Consider the following 20,877-nt stretch of genomic DNA (forward strand, 5'->3'; position numbering starts at 1 on the left):
CTCTTTTTCTATCTTCTAGTCACTTGAAAAATTAATGACTCTTTAGACCAGCAGGTGGCATGGTGGTTAAAGGCACTGAACTCCTATATGGCCAGCTGTGGTTCAAGACTCAGACCTGGCGGCTTGCTTTCTCACTTTCCTGCTTGCTCTCTCTGTCTCTCTCTGGTTAAATTAAAAATAATAATAATAATAAAAATTAAAAAATTAAATAAATAATTCTTTGGGACCAGCAGTTAGCATAATGGCTATGTCGCTGGACTCCCACATAGTCGACCGTGGTTCGAGTCGTGGACCCAGTGGCTTAAACTCACGCTGGGCGTGTGTGCGTGCGTGCCCAAGATCCCAAGAGGAGAATGGAGGAGAAGGGATTGCGGCGTGACCATCCCCCCTGGGGGGTGATTTCCTGCTTTCTATCTCTCTGTCTCTCTCTGTCTGTCTGGTGAGCACACGTGCCCTATAGCAAAAACCTCTCAAAAAAAAAAAATTAGTGACTCTTTAGAAATTACTCTAGAGATACTTATAGAAAATTGTTAGTTTGGGTAAAAATATGTCAGATGTACAAATTGTTGTCCACTAGGGAATTAGTGATAGGTTTGCATTCTTTGGTTTTACTGCACTGTGGGAAAAGCCATTGTCACAATTCAGAATTATTTTATTTATTTTAATTTAATTTTATTTTAACTTAGACCAGAGAGAGACAGAGAGAAGGAAAGTGAGAAAGGAAATCCCCAGGTCTGAGACTCATACCATGGTCAGCCATATGAGAGTCCAGCGCCTCAACCATCATGCCACCTACTGGCCTCTACTGTTGTCCCAGTACAAAGAAGGGGAAACAGAAAAGGACAATCAGCATGACATTCTGAGGAAGAAAACATTTTTCCAAGATTTATCAGAAAGTCTAGTCTTGAATAAATAATGCAAAGTCCCTTACATGCCAAGCATTTTCAACACACAGCCTCTTGTGGTATAGCATATTAGCATATAGCAAGAAAGCAAGATGGTCTATCATAGGCCATGTTGATACTTTTGTAAAAGAAGTTTCTTCTTAGAATAAATTTTGCAGCAAAAATCCATATATTATTGTGTTCTGTGGTATATATCCAAAATGAAAAAAATTTAGGAAAGTTGTTTCATTATAGTAATTGCTGTGTATTAAGCAGTTAAAGATTAAATATGTTTTTATGAGCTAAATTATACTTTTCCAAAATTCATAAATTGAAATCTGAACCCAAAGTACATCGGATTGTAACTTTATTTGGAGATAGGGTATTTACAAAGATAGTGAAGGTAAAATTAGGTCACATAGGATGGGCCTTAACCTGATGTGATTGGTGTTATTATACAAAGAAGTTTGGATACAAGTAGAAGACCATGAGGAGAAAACAGTCATCTACCTACCAAGGAGGGAGGCCTCAGAAAACAAATAACAACCAAAACCTTATCCTCACCTTGCTCTTAGACTGTCCTAGGCTATCGAGTTCTGAGAAAATAAATTTCTATAAATTTTAGCCATTAATTCTGTGATATTTTGCTATGGCAGTCCTAGCAAACTAATACCAATTTTTCATATGTGTATTTAGCTTATATTGTAGTTCACAAAGCTTCCTGCTTAGCTGGAAGATTTTGTCATAATTAGAGTGAATCCATTATTATGAAAAACTGTATTTAAACTTAAGCATATTTAAATTTCTTATACACTCCTACATATTATCCATAGTGATACAACCAATTATAATATAATGATGTTTCTAATTAAGGTCTTTTTAAAAAAGAATTATTTATTTATTTATTTTTTTAAATTTGATCAGACAGAGACAGAAAGAGAAAAAGGGAGAGCAAGAAAGCAAGCCAGCAGGTTTGGTTGGGACCAGGTTAACTATGTGAGAATCTACTGCCTTTATCCACCATGCCACCTGGGCCCCTTCTAAGTAAGATGATTTAAAGCAATACTTTATTGACTTAATGAAAGGTAAGCAGATGAAATACTAATATTTTCATTGTTTTCCCTGATACAAATATTACCTAAATTTAATCTTAAGTTGTAACATAAATGCACAGAGGATTGAGCTACCAGGTTAAAGAGAGCCAAGTCTTGAGAGGATTTTTGTAAAGTATAGCCAACTTTTATAAAAGGATCGTTGATATTAAGAAAGTATACATTAATACATTGTGTCATGAGTTTTTATAAATTATTTCTTCATCTATATGGAAACTTTTGTATTATCTTCGCATAAGGAATTGCAGAAATAATGTGGTGTCATTAAGAATACATGAAGAGTAAAGTGCAATGATTGGATTTAAATTAAAAAACTATTACGTGTAGCCCTGTAGCATGCCATTCTCTTGGCAGACTATCCCAGTGTTGGGTTAAATTGTGTAGAAATGTATATTATGAACTGAATCACACCCCTACAACACTTGTATATTGAGTCTTTAACCCCCGAATGTGACCGTAAAATTGAGCCTTTAAAGAAGTGAGTCAAGTTAAATCACATGGGTGGTTCCTAGTCCCATAGGACTGATTTCCTTCTAAGAAGAGACACCAGAGGTAGGAGGACTCAGAGGAGAGATCGCATGAGGATAGCAATGAGGTAGCAGCCATCTATAAGCCAAGGAGAGAGAGGCCTCAGGAGAAACTAGCCCTGCCTTCACCTTGACATTGGCCTTTCAGCTTCCAGATTTGTGAGAAAATTAAATTCTGTTGTTTAAGTCACCCATTTTGTGGTAATTTGTTATGACTGCCTTAGTAAACTAATACAACCCATGACTTAGATATCTCTCAAAAAACAAACAAACAACAACAAAAAAAACCTAACAACAGATAATTCATTTTCAGTATATAATTTATTTTTTCCAGAATTGTTTCTGTAGGTGGTGAATGCTTGTTCCAGAACAAATACTTCCTAAATCATGAAAACCATATATACTTTGAATAGCAATATAGATGGAAAAAAGTTACAGAAGTATTTTGGTTTGCACACCAGATGAATCTATTTTAGTTAATAAAAATTATAGAGAAGGTGTAAAAATTGTGATGAATATGAGAGGTATAGAATGTTATTTATGATGTTATATAGAAAAACAGTGTGATATACTTAAGTACTAGTTGACATGAAAATATAGCATTTTGTTTAATCTCAATTCCATTTAGAACCAAAGTAGATTCAACTGCATTATGAAAATAATTAGAAATTATGACATAAGAAATATCCCATTGTTAAAGATGTGATTTCTGACTTCTTGAGATTTCAACAAGTTCAACAAAAGGTTATCAAAATCCCTAAATATTATTTCAGGATGTCAGGGTCTCTCAGTGTTTGAGAGTGGACCACAAGTGGACAAAGATATTTTACTCAGTGTCACTGTAGCACCTATTCCTTTTGATCTGTTCTTCCACTGTAAGTTGTTCTGTTTGGACCTCCACTCTAGGAGATGAAAGCTTAGCTGCACATTCATGGCTTAGGCCATCAAAATTTGTGTTTCCACTACTGTGGGCTGCTTCTGTTACTTCACCATGCCCATGTTTGATGCGCTTTCCAAATTTTCTTAAACACAAACATGGCATATTTTTAATTTGATCTACAGAATCTAGTAAATCACACTCAAAGATGTCATTTTTCTTGGAAAAAGCAGTAATCTTCACAGTGTTAGAAAAGAAAAAGTGTAAATTTTTGTTATTAGAATGGTTTCCTTTAATGTTTAAGATATTCCTATCAGAAGAGACTACCGAATTTTCCCCCTTTCGTATTGAGTCCTGATGAAGGCCTGGTTTGGGAGCAGACTGCATACGACTGCCAGCAGCCATTCTGTCAGTCTGTTTCTCAAAAGCCATAGCTACCACATTCCTTGAATAAGTCTTTTCAGACTCAAATACACCAAGTAACTCTGAGATTCTAGTTGCGCTTTCTAACTTTTCAATGTGATATTCACTTGCAGTGTAGTTTGCCTCTCTTGACAGTGGTAATAGGTTAGGAAATGCTAAAATAGATGTCTTCTGCCTACAGTTATTCAGATAGGAGACTGATACATAATTGTTATTATTATTCTTATTTAGGTTTTCTTTATGAGTTTCTGGCAGTATCTCATCATCCCTGTTAGTAACCTGTAAGACTTCTGCACCATCAAGTCCATTCATTTTTTCATTTTTCTCCTTTTCCACACTCTGTACAACCACATTACTGCTGTCATTAAGATCCATTTCACTTTTCCTCTTATTCTTTGTATCTTCACTCTCGTTCTTATCTTGAACATTCTTATTTCCTTCCTTTTTGTCTTCTTTTCTTGTTTCATACATTTTCATTTCTTTGAGTCCCAAAACATCCGCTTTCTGACACACGTGGGTGGACTGTGGATGTGGCTGCAGGGAATAAAGGTTTTCTTGTTCTTGTCCTTTATTTTCCAGGGTTCTAATATGTTCAAGAAGTGGTTCGCTTTTTAACTCAGCGGATGCAGCAGTTGTCATCTCAGGTGGCCATTTAGGTTTATTCATTTTGAGATTTTCCTCAAGGGGGAAGGTTTTCTTAGGGATCTCCTTGGAAGGAGGCCAAATGATTTTTAATTTTCCCCTTTCCCCTAATCTCCGTAAATCATCCCTCTGCCCTTTACTGTTACCAGCATTTAAATGTTTATTACGATCTCCAGGTATGAGGGTGTTTGCTGCAGTATTTTTACACATATTTGGTTCTTCAGTAATAAAATCCCCTGAGCTGCTTTGATTTTTGCAGTTCCATCGATCTTTATGCTGTTTGTGTCCAAAGCCTTCATCGTAATTTCCTTTAGATTTGAAAAGTTGTTTAAAGTGAGGTTTACAGTATATTTGTCCATGACGTGATGCATAGTTTCCCAAACTGCCAAAAAGAAAAAAAAATAATAAACTTAACATTCTAATTACTGTAAATTCATAGGGAATTGGGGGGAATTATTTCAATAATAAGTTAGAGAATCAGTGAAATTAACTTGCTAGTAATAGAAATGACCCTATTAATTGAACATTCTTATTAGATAGTAGTTACCACCAATATTCCCCATGATGTGTGTTTTGCAGTATTTACAGTTTCAACATGCATGTCCGATATTGCCAGAAAAGGTAATGCCATGTGGTTATAGATCATACAGAATGATAGTACTAAACCTGTACTTCAGTGATTCCATGAAGGGCTGCGGTTCTCAATAAACTTCGAGCAGTGCACACACAAACAACAACTATTTCAACTTCGTTATTTGAATGAATTAGAAAGTTTGCCCACACAATTGCTTATTTGGCTTCTTTCAGGAGATCAAAAAATAGAGTGGGTGTTAAATAAAATTTAGAGCTGGCAGGTGACGCAGAACATAAAGTGACTAAATCCTACATGGCCAATTGAGTGCTTCAAGTCCAGGAACTAGAGACCTGACAAATACTCCAGGTGCATGTGCATGTGTCCAGAATCCAAAGAGGACAAAAGGAGAATGGAAGAGAAGGGATTGATGCATGGACACTCTTCCATGGGATGATTTCCCTTATTACTTTTCTCTCTCTCTCTCTCTCTCTCTCTCTCTCCTGGGTGAATTCACATGCTCTATAGCAAACTAAAACAAAAAAAATCTAATTGAGAGTCAGTAGCATAGTTTTTGAATATTTGAATCTATACATAAAAGCTGATACTACTAAATAGCAAATCTTATAGTCCTCAAGTAACATTTAACAATCATATGAAGAGACAAGGTAGCCCCACCAAGGTCAAAATTCAAAGGAGGAAAGGATAAACCATCAGTAGATTCATGATAGTCTCATCTCTATAGGTGACTGCAGAGGAAGCAAGGAGGGTGTCTCATGGATCTGAAAATATAAAACTACAAAACAGCAGGCAATGGTTCTTGGAAACTATCACATTCAATTAGAAGGTAGCAGCCAACAATGAAGGGAGCTTTGTCCCCTCCAACAGCCAGAAAGTGCAAGGGTCCTGTGGTAAGAAAGACTTAAGAAGCTAGTGAGGCTGAATATTTAAATTTGAGTACTCAAGGAAGTTTACAGTTAGAACTGAGAAACTTCCTATGCAGAATTACCTTGTAGAGTGTCACATTCTACCATGCCACTGTCAAGCCCCCTTCACGAATACATTTTATGAAATGATAGGATCAGCAGATGGCATAATTGGTTACATTGTTGTATTCCCACATAGTCGACCATGGTTGAGTCCTGGATCCAGGTGGCTTAAAACTCATGCCAGGTGCCTACAATCCCGAGAGGAGACCAGAGGAGAAGGGATTGCCATCCTTCCTGGGTACGTGTGTGGGGGATTTCTCACTTTCTGTCTCTCAGGTGAGCACACACACCCTATAGCAAAAATCTCTCTTTATGAAAAATAAAAAAGAAGTGAAAGGAAAGAATGGAAGGAAATTCTGTACATTTTAAGAGACTTAAAAGATATATTAAAGTTTTTTAAAAATGGGCAAAACAATAGTATAGTGTCCAGGAAAGCACATTGGGATAAGAAAACTATTAAATTCAAGGAATTTATTTTAAAAAATATTATTGACTTATGAGAGAAAGATAGTGGGTTATATTTGGATGGGGCACCTGAAAGCTCTGTGTATCTGGTGTGTCTGTTAACATTGTGTTTTTAATTTTGATAGTGTTTTAAATATTCATACTATCATAATTTACATTGACATTTGCATAATTGTTTTTTCTTTGTTTTATGGAGAGAGAGAGAGAGATTGATTGATTTTTTGACAGGCGCTCACCATGTCATGATGGTCCTACCTCAGTGTTTCAGTTAAACAGAACCATAGGCCTGCATCACAGAGCCTGGCTTCTTTAGGTTGATTCAGGAATCAAACTCAGGTGCCCTGTGCAGCTTCAGCCTTCTTCAGTGTCCTACCATTTGTACCAGTGCAGTTGGGCATGAATAAACATGTTTGAATTCTTATTGCATGTCTTCTTCTATTCGGTGTTGGCAAGGCAAACAATATTGTTCCTAGTACTGAGGATGTGTGATAAGAATCAGGCAAGAACAGGAAATGCTATGGGAACACACAGGAAGGACACTTGACCAACACATGAGGATCAAAGCACACTTCATGGAAGATACTGTTTCGGTTGAGGTCTGAAGTAACATGTAAATGAGAGGGAGTAGGGATGGCAGATGTTGAGAGAACAGAAGCTAGACCATGAATTGTCTTTTAATTTTTGTTACACTGTTAGGTTTGGGTAGGAGGGCAGAGTAGACAGGTGAAGTCATCATATATTTTATTTTACTTTTTAAAAAGAATTACTTATTTAATTTATTTCTTCTTATTCTTCTTCTTATTATTTAAAGATTTCTATAAGGCAAATGCACTCACCAGAGAGATACAGAGAGAGAGAGAGAAAGTGGAAAGCAAGATGCTGGGTCTGAGACTCAAACTGTGGTCAGTCATGTGGGAGTCCAGTGTCCTAACCACTGAACCACCTGCTGGCCCCTCATTATATATTTTAAACAAGGCAGTAATTTTAGAATTTTATTTTAGGAAGATCATTCTCATTACATAATGGGACAGACGGTGGTGGTGTTGGTAATTATACTGCAGGTGGGGAGAACAGCTGGCTAGAAAGGCTGTTGCATTAGTATAGGTGAGAGATGATTCTTGGTTGAAGAATAGCTGAATTACTTGGATGGAGAAAAGGGTACAGCTCAAAAGGTATTTATGGTACAGAAATTGCAGGACTCGGTTATGGCTTCAATGTAAGGAGCGGAGGAGAGGAAGTCAAAGGTAACTTCACATATATATAGTTTTTATATCATTGAATTAATGCTAATGTCATTATGTAGAAATTGGCAAACAGACTATACATAGTCAGAGAAGGAATTTTGACAGAAGACAATAGGACTTATTGAGTTTGCTGTACTTTTGAAAAATCTAGTTGTAGAAATATGCTAGTCATTGAGATTTAAGCATATTATATACAGAGGACAGATCCAGACTAGCAGTACAGATTTCAGAGCCATTACCACATGGATGGTGATATAAGTCATGAGAATGGATGTGATTCACCAGACAGAATAGAAACAGTGAGACGATAAATTTCCATAACAAGATTCTGAGAAACTCATATCTAGGTAATGGGCAGAGTCACCCACACAGGCACCTGAAAAGGAGTACCCAGAAGCTAGGGGGAAATCATTATACTCTGTTGTCATGGAAACCAAGGGGGGAAATGTTGCAATAAGGGGTGTTTGACATTGTCAATTAAAGTCAGGAAAGATATAGCCTGAAAGATGCACATTAGATTTAGCAAAAATAATTTTCCATTTCAGCATCACAGACCACAGTCACATCAAATACTTGAAATGCCACATTCATTTAAATGCATTTACTTCAAGACTTTTGGAAAATGAGTACATTCATAACTCTGGTGATAGGATGCCTCCATTGCTCCAGTGAAAAAGTAAGAATTTATCTCTGACCTGTCACTAAATTCTTTTTGTTTTGCTTTTTGTGCCTAGGTAGTCTAGCCCAAGCATAGACAAACCTACCTTACCACCTGTTTTGGTGTATGAAGGTCATCAGAATACAGTGAAGCCTAATCATGTACAGCTCTACCCATTTGTTTAGTTATCTATAATCACTCTTGAACTGCAACGGAAATTAAGTAGCAATGAAAACACTATGACCTACAAGGCTAAAAATATTTATTCTTTAGCCCTTTAGGAAAAAAAAATGTATCTGTAAATACTTGATCTGCAACGGAAATTAAGTAGCAATGAAAACACTATGACCTACAAGGCTAAAAATATTTATTCTTTAGCCCTTTAGGAAAAAAAAAATATGTATCTGTAAACACTTTGATCTGTAGTCTACACTCCTGATTTGCACAGGAAGTCTCAATTTGGGGGGAGAGTATTCATATGATCTCCATTTTTGCACAAAATGAATCTTTCTGGATTTAACTAGGAAAGCAAAATTCCAAAAGAAAGAATGCAACAGCCATCCTGATCAATGCATTACTGAACACGAGCACATCCCTATGTGATTGTGTTAAGTGATGGCAGCAGCAAGCTCTGAAAAAAAAAAAACCAAAAAACAAACAAACAAACAAACAAACAAAAAACAAACAAACAAAAAACTTGTATCTTCCAAGAGAAATGGTATTAAACATACACAGCAGGTTCTTTGGATTTTTCTTCCATAGACCACAAAACATTTTACCTCAGTTTACTCTTGCAATGGTGACATCGAAAACAGGATTTATGAAAACTCTGCTTGTCTGCTACTAGGCACTCCATTGGATAAACTGTCTTTTGACAAAGTATACATATTTCCTTGTCTTGGAGCGGCAGTTTCTAAAAATAAAAAATTTACAAAGGATTACAGTTTTTATTTAATACTTTTGTAAATGTATAACATAAGAAAAGAATAACGCATTAACTAACCATGCAGTTAAAGTGCAGATTATTGCCTTGATAGTGTTTCTTTGGACATCGATGATCCTATCATCAATTTGGAGGCTCTGATGCTATTACAGTTTGTTGGGAAAGTCATGGCATTTTTCTATGTAAAAATGCATCAATATGATGGAAAGTACTCTATGATGGAAAGTACTCTAGTGTTTCTATTATTTATACATTGAATGAGTTGATTTCGATTATATAAAAAAGCATACACAAGTAAAATATGTTCATTAACTTTAATGCATTAAAACTGTATACAGTAAGCTCAGCTCTGGGAAGCTCTGAGAGAATTTATCATTCCAAACAACAGAATTTTCCATGTAGCTAAAGGTTTACATATAAAGTTTTTACTTTTCAAAGCATTCTGGATAGATCTTTATAAAATATATGCACATATTGTAAAACAAGGACATTGCATTGATAAATATTCTCTTGATGACATAAGATTGACTGTATGATACCATCTCTTAACTAAGACCTCTGAATACATTGAAATGTGTAGAGCCATTTGTTCTTGGTCTAAATGGCTTTAGATTTTACAGTTTTTGAGTTTCCATGTCTACTTTTTACAGTTCTACTTCTCTTGCCTTCAGTCACTCTTACTTTCATGTGAATCATAGTCCCTATGAACAATAATAGCTATGTTATTAATTAGTGTTTGTATAGTGGGTCAAAGCTAACACAGAGATTTTACTGTGTTATTGCTTTCAATCCCTATAACAGAACTGTGAGAATAGCTAAACTTTCATATTAATTGTATTAAAAGCAAATATGCTCTTTTAAAAAATAAATGTATATACTTCAACACTTAGATGCTGCATCTGGGCTACTCAGAGTTCTTCTTTGCTTATTTGGTTCTCATGAGGAGCACATTTCAGTATTTAACTTTTTTCTTTGTATATATTGTGATTTTCAGCTACTATAATGGAAACTGAAATTAATTAGACAGATATTTTTAATTATTCCTGAAGAAAGCACATTAAAAAGCCATATTAATCTGATAAAGTAGACACATATGTTGCAAATATGATAGCAGCATAATTATTAGTTTCAGTAGTTTTCATTTTTAAGCTTGCTATTTCTTTCAATTTGTATAAAGGAACTGACCACACTAATGATGAACATTAATTATAACTCATTCTTTTATAGTGAAGCCTCATTAATTATAAAAAAGAGAGAAAATAAAAGGAAATTAGATGTTCCCTGATGTTTTAAAAAAAGTGCTAGGTTCATCTGGCCTAAATCTCCCTTTTTCCAAATATAATAAAAATTTGAAATGTATAGTCCATATTCATCTGTGAATGGGATCAATTGAGCTCTCACTTGAGGCTTGTTTTCAGAAAGGTGAAAAAATCAATTGCGAGAAAAAAATGTAGCATCACTGAACTAACTCTATCCAACTCAATAACAATAATTAAATATATAAAAGGTTTAATTCCACACCTACACTTTCGTAGGGATACAGATCAATAAAAATATTTAAAGCACATAAGAAGAGTGTAAATTGTTTCTTGAATTATTAGGTTGTATCAAATTCAATGTAAAGACCACTTAAGTTTGGCAGTTAAACATATGTCAATATTAGGTCAAGGGATGCTATCTAATATCATCTAAAAATTAGATTAAATAACTTAATTAGCAAGAATAGTAATGTGCTGTTTTATAGTTATTAACAAATATATAGTTATGTATAATCATTAATACTATCATAATAACCATCATTATATCTAATACATTATCCAAAGTCTTATGTACTTTGACAGATATAGGTCTTAATAATTTATATAAGAATATTTGTTATTTTCACACAGTGCAGGTGAATCATACAAGATGCTTTTGTAAGGAGAAAATAGTAAAAACATGCCTTTGAAAGAAGTTACAAGCATAGAGAGGAAGCTGTTAGCTTAGGTAGTTTCGTTTGGTTATTCACACACAGTCTTAATTACAAACCATATTGGCTATGGAACATGACTTTAGATGGGTTAATCTTTCACACTTTGCAAGTTCATTTACCACTTATGAATGCAGATTCCTCTTGGAAGGTAGTATTCATCTCAGTTGCAGAAGCACCTGAAGTTGCATATCCCAGACTTTTAAAAACTCGTTCACTCTCTTGCCATGTCTTTTGAAAATTCCTCCTGAGCTCATTAGGTGAATCAGAGATATCTAAAATATGGCCAGCAATGACATCTTCATAGGTTGGGGGCGCATGCTTGAAGTCAAAGCCAGATTTGCTGGCCTCTGAGCTATGTGATGAAGAAGTTGTCATCTTTGGTCCAACAATTCGACTCTCAAATTCATCCATACCTGAGAAATGTTCACTTAGAGATCGTGTTTCAGAGTGTACTCTAGGCTGTTTAACAGGAATTTTTTCTTGCATTGCTCCAGGATGTTTGTGAGAAAAGCCTGTAAAACCAGTGTTTCCTAAAGTTGTTAATCCAAATTCCTCCTTACAAAATGTATGACTTTCTTGTTGGATATTATGGGTTCCTTCCCCATTTGCATAAACTCTTCTATTTGACTTTGCATCAAAAAATGGACCATCCTCAAATTCTCTGAACCATCTGTTTATTTCATTTTCACCATCGTTCATGAAATTTTTAGCCATTTGAACAGTTCGGTTGGCTGCTTCATATCTCTGCATGTGCTCTGACAAGCAGGGCACTGCAACCTTGCGGGTGATTTCAACTGCATCATAACTTTCAGTATCAGGCACTATGCAGTTAGTGGAGTTCACTCCATCTTTGTGAACATAAGTTGCTGTTTTCTCTACTTTCCTAACTTCCTCTTGAGCTTCCATAGATTCTCTGAAGGAACCAGTAGCAACATGATTTACGTTTACTGGTATTGTAATTGTAGGTGGAGAGTTCCTTCCACGGGTCTCTATCTTAATCTGACGACGAAGTGTTGCAGGAGACATGATGATTTCAGACCTTTTTTCTACAACTGAAACAGGGGTTACTGATGGACATGGAATAGTCCCTTTGGATAACTTTGCAGTAGTGTCTTTGAGTTTGACAAGTTGTTCAGAGCGACTCCTAGGTGGAGAAGGGGAGGTGTTTGTTCTGTGAATTCTAGATGTCTGTGAAATGGGCCTTCTTGGTGGGGTTTCAATCCAACTGTCCTTTGTAGCGGACTGAGAAGGCTCATCCTTACTAGATGTTTCTGATCGCCGGGCAGTAGACTCAATTGTTATAAAAGTAGGTGATGGAGGGCGTGTCTTTAAAGAGGGAGAAGAAATTTTGCTACTATCTAGTTTAATTTCTTGATGAATTTTTGCATGATTAACAGCAGTTGTTTCATGATGAGTTGCTACTTGGTGGTGCACTGTTTTTTCTTCTGCAATTTTATCTTCTTTCTGCTCAGTATTTTTATTAGAGCTGATATTAACATTAGATACTTTTGATGATATTTCATTAAGGTTAGTAGACTTATTTCCTTGCTTTCCTGTTTGGGAGGATATCATGGCTGTTTGAATTATATTTTCACAGGACACAAGCATTTCCTCTGCTTGAATTTTAATATGTGTTATTTCTTCTTTGACTTTTTCTAAATTATTCTCCATGGCAATGCGAACTCCATATTCTCTTCTTTCTTCACTTATCAGCCATACTGGAGTGATATTTAACAGTGTTTGAAATGTTTTAAGGCCATTTTTATTTGGTTCTGATTCAAACTGTTTTATTCTAGACAAAATCTGTTGTAGTTCTTCACGTTTTCTCAAGAATTCCAATATATTTACAGCACATTTTCCATCATCCTGCTGGGATCCTTTCGCAGAGGAAAGTAAAGATTTGTTCTGTGTAATCTCTTGCTTTGAATCTTTGGTATTAGAGAAGACTTGTTTCTGTTGTGTGCCCTTGGCTCCAAGACATTTTTCTTCTTGCAGACTATTATACAGCTGGGACAGTTTTTTATGTTCAGCTTTACTTTCAGAAGTCTGTATTTGTGTTTGATGAAAATTCTGAGTCTGTGAATCAAGATGTGTATCAATTACCTTTTGCTCGACTACCTTTGGGGTTGACTTACTTTTCAAATGTTCCTGTTTTCTTTCAACTGTTAATCCCTCTTCTTTTAGACCAATCATTGATAATTCCTGTTTTTTTTCTTCACTTCCTAGAAATATTTCTCTCTCAGATTTCCTAAATTCTCTTTGTTTCTCAGGAACTATCTTGAGCTTACCTTGATGGCTCTTCTCTGTTAATTCTGTAGGTGTTTTTATTGTCACTCTTCTCTCCTTCTTAGGTATTTGATAATATTTTTCAGTGACAGGTTGCTTATTACTATATTTGATGTTTGCTTCAGTTTTCTCAGTTTCTTGACACTGTTGTTTGGTAATGGTTTGAATATCAACTTCAGATTGCTTTATGTGGCTTTTGTAGCTGTGGTCTGTTTCACTTAATGTATGTTCTAGGGTTGGAAGCTTGATGGTTTTAACTTTAAAACTTGAAGAAACTGATTTGCTCTCGGGCAAGTGCAACTGTTCTAGATACTTCTGGTGTGTTTTTTGTGTACATTCTTGGTGATTCTGTTTAATTTCAAAAGCTGACTTAGGTTGTATGATATCACTTGAACTCTGTAAAACTTCCTTTTTCATGTTATTTTGATCTTCAGAGGTATGTAGAACATGTTTGAGCCTCTTGGCAGCCACTGTCACTGCTGATGTGGAGAGCTGGTTATCAGTGCACACATCTAGTGCTTGAGCATCATTTTGAGAATCTGGTTTGGTTTGGGCCACAGAGAGCTCTGAATTCATTCCAGGTAGGAGAACCAACTCACTTGTCTTTTGCAATTGCATTTCCTTCTCTAACTCTGTTGTGTTTTGACTTGGGCCTTCTGTTTTGACTATATTATAGCAAGAACTCTCCTGTTTCTGTTTTTCAAGCTCTTCTCTTTGTTGTCTATATTTTTCTTCAGCAATCATTAAAGGTGTCTTAAATTTTCTCATATAAGGTTTTGGACTTTGTGGTTCTGAACTCACTGGAAATGAGTGAGATTTTATGAGAGGTACTGTCTGTTTTTTCTTGGGTGCTGAAGTTTCTGGAATTGTGTGCAAGAGAGACTTTGCAGAGTCAATAGATAATTGTTTTCTTTCATCAAGGCTTTTTCTGATTATGTTCTGCTCTGTCTCTGTGTGTTCACTGCTAGTCACCATCATAATCCTTTTATTCTCTTTTGAAGGAGTAATTTTACATTCCATATCTGACAGGGAATTTTCCAATTCAACGTTCGGGGAAAGATGGCTCATTTTATCTTCTATTTGCTTGGGAAATTTGGGTTTAGGGAGTGTGGGAGGTGGCAAACGTACTCCTGATTTTCCTGTTACAATTTTAGCCTGAGAATTAGTTTGCTGAGAACTTAAGGCTTCTTTCTGGGAATATTGTTGTATAAATGCTTCACTGTGCTTTTCTTGAGTAGAGGAGGAAAGGAGATGTGCTGAATTTTCAGATGGAGTTGGAGGAAGGGGAGGTGGTAGAATCATTGATAGACAGTCTCTTTCAGATTTCTCATCTACTGGTGGTGGAGGAAGAGGAAGGCTTGGGAAGCTTTGAAGTTCAGTCTTTATCTTTTCTGATGACAGTGCGGGAGAAAATCCGTTTTTTTCAGGCATCATCATTAAAAGAGGTGGAGGAGGAAGAGGAAATTCAATTTCAGACGATGCATTAGAAGGTGGTGGAGGAGGTGGAGATGGAGGTGGAAGGGGAAACTCACTTTCTTTTACATTATTCTCAGGGTTAACATAGATTGGATTAGAAGACTTTTCCATTGCCATTTTTAAGTCTGTGGAAGTATTTGTCTTCATTAGAAAGTCCTGGCTTTTCAGATAAACATCAGTCTTCTGCTTTTTGTCAGTTGCCTTGAATTTATTGTGACTTTTTTCAGAGACTTTCACTTCTGTTACATTGGATATGTCTTGATCTACAGATGGAGGTTGAAAGTTCATGTTATTTTTCTTCATTTCCTTATTAGAATACTGTGTTTCTTGTTTTAACAAAGTTTGCTTCAGAAAGTCCTCTGTAACTTTGTAAGTTTCTCCAACTGGCATGTTGACTGGACACTGGGTGAAACTGGGCTCGGAGCTTTGTGTATTTGTTGATCTGCTCTTTTTCTGACTCATTACAGGGAAAGGTTCAGTGTTCTGGTGACCATTCTTCAGTTTGGAGGTTTGACTCTGTTGTTTTATAACTGTTTTACTACCAGATTGGGTGGAGTTAAAGACATCATCGTTCCTCTGGTCTCTCACTCTCTCTGATTCTTCAGTTTTTAGATTTTCATTAACTGACATAATTGAAGGTAACTGTCTACTCATATGGTCATCTTGAAGATGCTGTTCTCTTGAGGTATCACTATAAACACTCATCCTGTCCTCTGATTCTAATACATGTTTAATAGTTTTGTGATGTGAATTAGACATTCTTCTGAAGCTTTTCTCCAGAGCATGGTTGTTTTGTTCACGATCTATGACAATCTTTACCGCACCTTTGGGGCCTTTAGGAAGATTAACCTCAGTTCTTTCATTTATTAAATTTCCATGGTGAAATTTGCCTGTAGTTTGATCAAGAGTGTCTGTTTCCCCCTGCCACCTGGCTGTTGGCTCAAATGGTCCTGGTCTTGGCTGAAAAGTGTGTTTTTTGTTCTTCTGGACAGCCACCTGACAAATGTCTGTTTTCTGTTTGCCCAAGGAACCTACCATCATGGCTTGAACATCTTGTTTGATTACACCTTCTTTTTTATCTACGTCTTTGAAGCCTTTCTGTGCTTCCTTCAAAGACCTTAATGATGTTTCAAGGTCTTCTCGAATAAGCTCTTTTTTCAGGATTTCTGTCCGTGTATTTGCAGCCTTTTCAAGGCATTCAATAGCTTGCTCAATATCACCAGGGATGGCATCAGGCTTTTTAGATTCTTTCCATTGATGACTTGATTCCTTAAGTGACTTGAGGGTGGCTAGCATCTCTCCTTTTATAGTTTCTTCTGTTTTTGCCAATGTTTTCTGACTTATGGCCTGGCTAAGGGAATTTAGGGTTGATTTCAAGTCACCTTTTATCATTTCTTCTTTGTGAATCTTACAAGATGTACTCTGAGGCTCTGTCATAAAAACCTTAACTGTATTATGTACGTTTCCTGGGATGATGTCAGCTTCATTAACAGTACGTTCAACCTGAGACTGCCTTTTCTTTAGTAACAGTTTTGTGCCCTCAACATCCCCACCAATTATTTCTTCCTGTTCTTGTTTTCTAGCTGTTAGTGTTTCATTTGACCCCATCTGTAGTTGTTTGAGATAATCCAAAGCTCCAGTTTCTATGCAAGTTGTGAAAAACTGAACATTTCCCCTTTCAGAGGCATCAATTTTAGCTTTTTCACATATTTTATTGTTTGATGTTGAAGACAACAAATTATGAATGGTACGTTTCACATCACCCCCTATTACTTCTTCACGTTCAATTGTGTCACTAGCATTTTCATGGAGAAGACAATAGATAGTCATGTTAATATCTCCTTTTTCATCTTCTTGAATTAAAATGCCTTTCTTTGCAGATCTTTTCTCAGAGAACAGGTTTTTTATTGCTTGTTGTACATCGCCTCTTACAATCTCTTCTTTTTCAGCATGAAATTCAGTTGATCTGTTTAATAGTTGAGTTTTAGTCAAATTAACATTTCCCTTCTCATCTTCACCAACTGAAATATTTCTTTCTGTACAGTCTCTTTTGGAAAGGAGGTTCACCATTATATTTCTAAGATCAGCCCTGATAACTTCTTCTTTCTGTATCTGGGGAGATGCTTGGTTCATTAGCATGTATTTTGCCATTCGAACATCCCCAACTTCATTAGCTTCAATGATGATGCCAGGAGCTTCAATAACTTTTTGAGAGTAGAGATCATCTAAGGTTTCTTTAATGCTTTTGCCAATAATTTCTACCTTCTCTACTCTGTTTTTATTAAATTTATGAAGGGGTGTTGTTTCAAAAAGCCATGTAGTTGTCTTAACATCAGAAGGAGGAATTTCCTCCTTGGTCATTTGTATGATGCTTTCATCGACTTCCTTAATAGAATCTAAAGTCTGATTTTCAAAAAGCCAAACTGCATGCTTAACATCACCTTTCTGCACATCTTCCTGGGTGACAGTCTTGATATTTTCATATTCAGACTCTTCACCTCTCAACTCATCTATAGTATGGGTTTCAAATAGCCAGGTAGATGTTTTAACATTGCCTTTTTGTATTTCATTGACACTTACTGTTCTTATATAATTATTCTTATTCAAATTTTCAGACTCAAAGAGTTGTTTACTCGTTTGCACATTGCCACCTTGAATATAGTCAACAGTGGGCACAATCTTATGGGATTCTTCTGAAATCTGATCAAGTGGCTGAGTTTCAAATCTGTATCTGACAGAGCTAACATCTCCCTTCTGAATATCTTCTTGTGTGACAGATTTGATAACATACACAGTTTCTGATTCATTAATTGAATCTAATGGTTTTGTTTCAAAAAGCCACCTTGTTCCTCGTACATCTCCATGAATTACCTCTTCCTTTTTGACTGTTGTCACTTCATGATAGTAACCTTCTCGGTCTTGAATTGCATAGAGTGGCTGTGTTTCAAAGAGCATTCTATAGCTTTTTACATCACCCTTTATTATTTCTTCAGCAACTGTTTTCTTTGTGTCAATATAGTCTGATTCTTCTTTAATCTTATCTAAAGAAAAAGTCTCAAAAATAAAGCACCTTTTCCTTACATCCCCACCTTGTATGTCTGTCACTGTCTTAACTAATTCATCACCTTCTTGACTTTCTTTAATCATATCAATTGGTTGGTTTTCAAAAAGCCACCTACACTTTAAAACTTCACCTTTCTGAATATCTTCAGTTTTTAGGGTTTTGATTTTTTTCAAAACTTCTTCTGAACTAGAACTTATAGAATCTAAGGACTGATTTTCAAATTTGTGCCTCATGTTAGAGACATCCCCAGCTTGTATATCTATTTCCACGGGTTTGATTTCCTTCCCTTCTGCTTGTATGTTGTCCAAATTTTCAGTCTCAAAAAGAAAACATGCTGTACGAACATCTCCACCTTGGATCTCCTCCTGTTTTACAGTTTGTGATTTGACTGTTGTTTCAGAGTCATCTTTTATGGTATCAAGTGATTGAGTTTCAAAGAGCCAAGTGCAGGTTTTGACATCTCCCTTATGAATTTCTTCACAGTCAGTCTTTAAAGAAACTTTCTCATAAAGAGACTCCATTGGTTGAGTTTCAAAAAGCCATTTACAGGTTTTGACATCCCCTTTAACAATATCTGTAGCTTGTTCAGTTTTACTTTCTATGTCTTCCACATTACTAAAATATTTAATTGAATCAAGTGGTTGCGTTTCAAACAACCATTTAGCAGATTTCACATTTCCAGTCTGTATTTCTTGTGCAGATATCCCTCTAATTATCTGAAATTTATGAATGCTTTCATCAAACTGGTCAATGGGTCTTGTTTCAAAAAGCCACCTACAACTTCTTACATCACCTCTTAGGATTTCTTCTTGCTGAACTGTCTTTACTTGATGATACTTCCCAAGGTGATCTTGAATGGCATACAGTGGTGTTGTCTCAAAGAGAGATTTATTTAATTCTACGGCACCTCTTGTGACTCCTTCCACTTCAATTTTATGTGATGTATCAAATTTAATTAAATTGTTTGATTCAAAGATATGTGTGTAATTTCTTACATCTCCTTTGTCAATTTCTTCAAGCTTCACTGTTCGTGTGTACTCCTTTTTATCATCTCTAATATTTTCCAAAGGTTGGGTTTCAAAAATCCATTTTTGGTGTCGCACATCCCCCTTTTCTTCTTCAGAGGCAGTGATTTTTTGAAGCTTCCCTACATCGGGACTGTCTTTTAAAGCTTCTATTGGAAGTGTTTCAAATAGATGCTTAGTAGTTTGTACATCACCCCCTAGTATCTCTTTAGGTGGTAGAGTATCTGTATCAGAATCTTCTTTAAGAATATCTAATGGCTGTGTTTCAAACATCCAACACTTTCTGGAGACATCTGTACCTATTATTGTTTCCTTTTCAATAATAACCTCTTCTAACTCGTCTTTGATCTTCTCCAAAGGTTGAGTTTCAAATAACCATTTTGCCCTACTCACTCCACCTTTGACATTTTCTTCCATGGATATGCCACGAACAATTTTAATTTCTGTGATATCCTTGTTAATTGTGTCTAAGGGCTGTGTTTCAAACATCCAGCGTGCAGTCTTGACATCCCCTTTTTCAATATCTTCTCTCTGGACAGTTTTAATTTCTAGTATTTGACCCAAACCATCTCTAATAACATATAATGGTTGAGTTTCAAAACGTTTTATACTTCGCTTAACATTTCCCTTAATTTCTTTGAGCTCAGATCTGAGTTGCAGTAACTGAACCTCATCCACTGAATGAAGTGGTCCAAGTTGATCCAGATGTTGAGTTTCAAACATGTATCTCACAGTTTTGACATCCCCTCCAGTTATGTCCTTAACAAAAGTTACAGCTGATTCTTCTTGACTTTCATACATTTTATTCATTGAATCTAATGGCCTTGTTTCGAACATCCACCGGGCTGTACTGACATCTCCTCTGGCTAGTTCAGGAATTTTGTCAGCATTTTCTTCAGTGCTAGAAGAATGAACTCCAAGTGTATCTATGGGCTGGGTTTCAAACATCCATGTGGTATATTTCACATCACCACCAACAATTATTTCTTGATCAGCAATGCCCCTGGAAATGTCCCCTACTTCAGGAGAGCCATTGTTGATAGCATCTAGTGGCTGATTCTCAAAGATCCATCTAATGGACTGCACCTCTCCCTTCAGAATTTCATCCCATTCTAAGTGTTCTCTTTCTGAAGTCAGGTCTTTGTGAGAATTGTCATTTGAATTTTCAAAAACATAACGAGCTTGCTGCACATCTGCTGAAACTAAGCTCCCTGAGTTCATCTGACTAGAAACAATCTCAGAAACCTCACTTATGTAATCTTTTTCTAAGTTTTTTCTTAACTCAGGATGGATGTGTTTATATAAACGATTTAATTCATATAAATTTCTTTGCTTAGAATATACATCTTTGGGGACTGGTAGTCCTCTAGGAGGGCTGGGGAGTTCAGGGGACTGGGAAAATGCTGTCACATCTATTGGAGTCTGAAGTATATCAGGTGGTGGAGGAGGAAATTCTTCCATTTTTCCTGAAAGAGTGGCATTTACTTGTGCCAGAGTTGAGGAAGTGACCCTGTGATCACTATATCTTGTGGCTGATGTTTCCTTTCTCTGGCTGGTTGAAGTGTAAGAAGTGGAAGATGTACCCACAACTGATGATGATCTTAAAGTCTCTTCATGTCCACCTTCAATCTTTGGGGGAGAGAAAATCAAATCTTATAAAGATGAGGGTAGCAGTAGAGGTTTCCTAGGCATTGCCCCTCAAACAAGTGAAGCAAGATC

At 36.1% G+C, this 20,877-nt stretch overlaps 1 protein-coding gene across 1 annotated transcript in view; it reads right to left on the reverse strand.

Annotated features, from left to right (window-relative positions):
• Positions 1-3,349: 3,349 nt before the first annotated feature.
• XIRP2 (xin actin binding repeat containing 2) overlaps positions 3,350-20,877 on the reverse strand; it is a 49,229-nt gene continuing 31,701 nt past the window's right edge. The window contains exons 6-8 of the mRNA XM_014589794.1: positions 11,427-20,787; positions 9,172-9,289; positions 3,350-4,847 (exon numbers count right to left, since the gene is read on the reverse strand). Of these exons, the coding sequence (XP_014445280.1) occupies positions 3,350-4,847; positions 9,172-9,289; positions 11,427-20,787 (10,977 nt within the window). The remainder of the gene's footprint in view (positions 4,848-9,171; positions 9,290-11,426; positions 20,788-20,877) is intronic.

The sequence above is a fragment of the Tupaia chinensis genome, unplaced genomic scaffold (assembly GCF_000334495.1).
Source record: "Tupaia chinensis unplaced genomic scaffold, TupChi_1.0 Scaffold000381_1, whole genome shotgun sequence".
Lineage (NCBI taxonomy): Eukaryota > Metazoa > Chordata > Mammalia > Scandentia > Tupaiidae > Tupaia > Tupaia belangeri.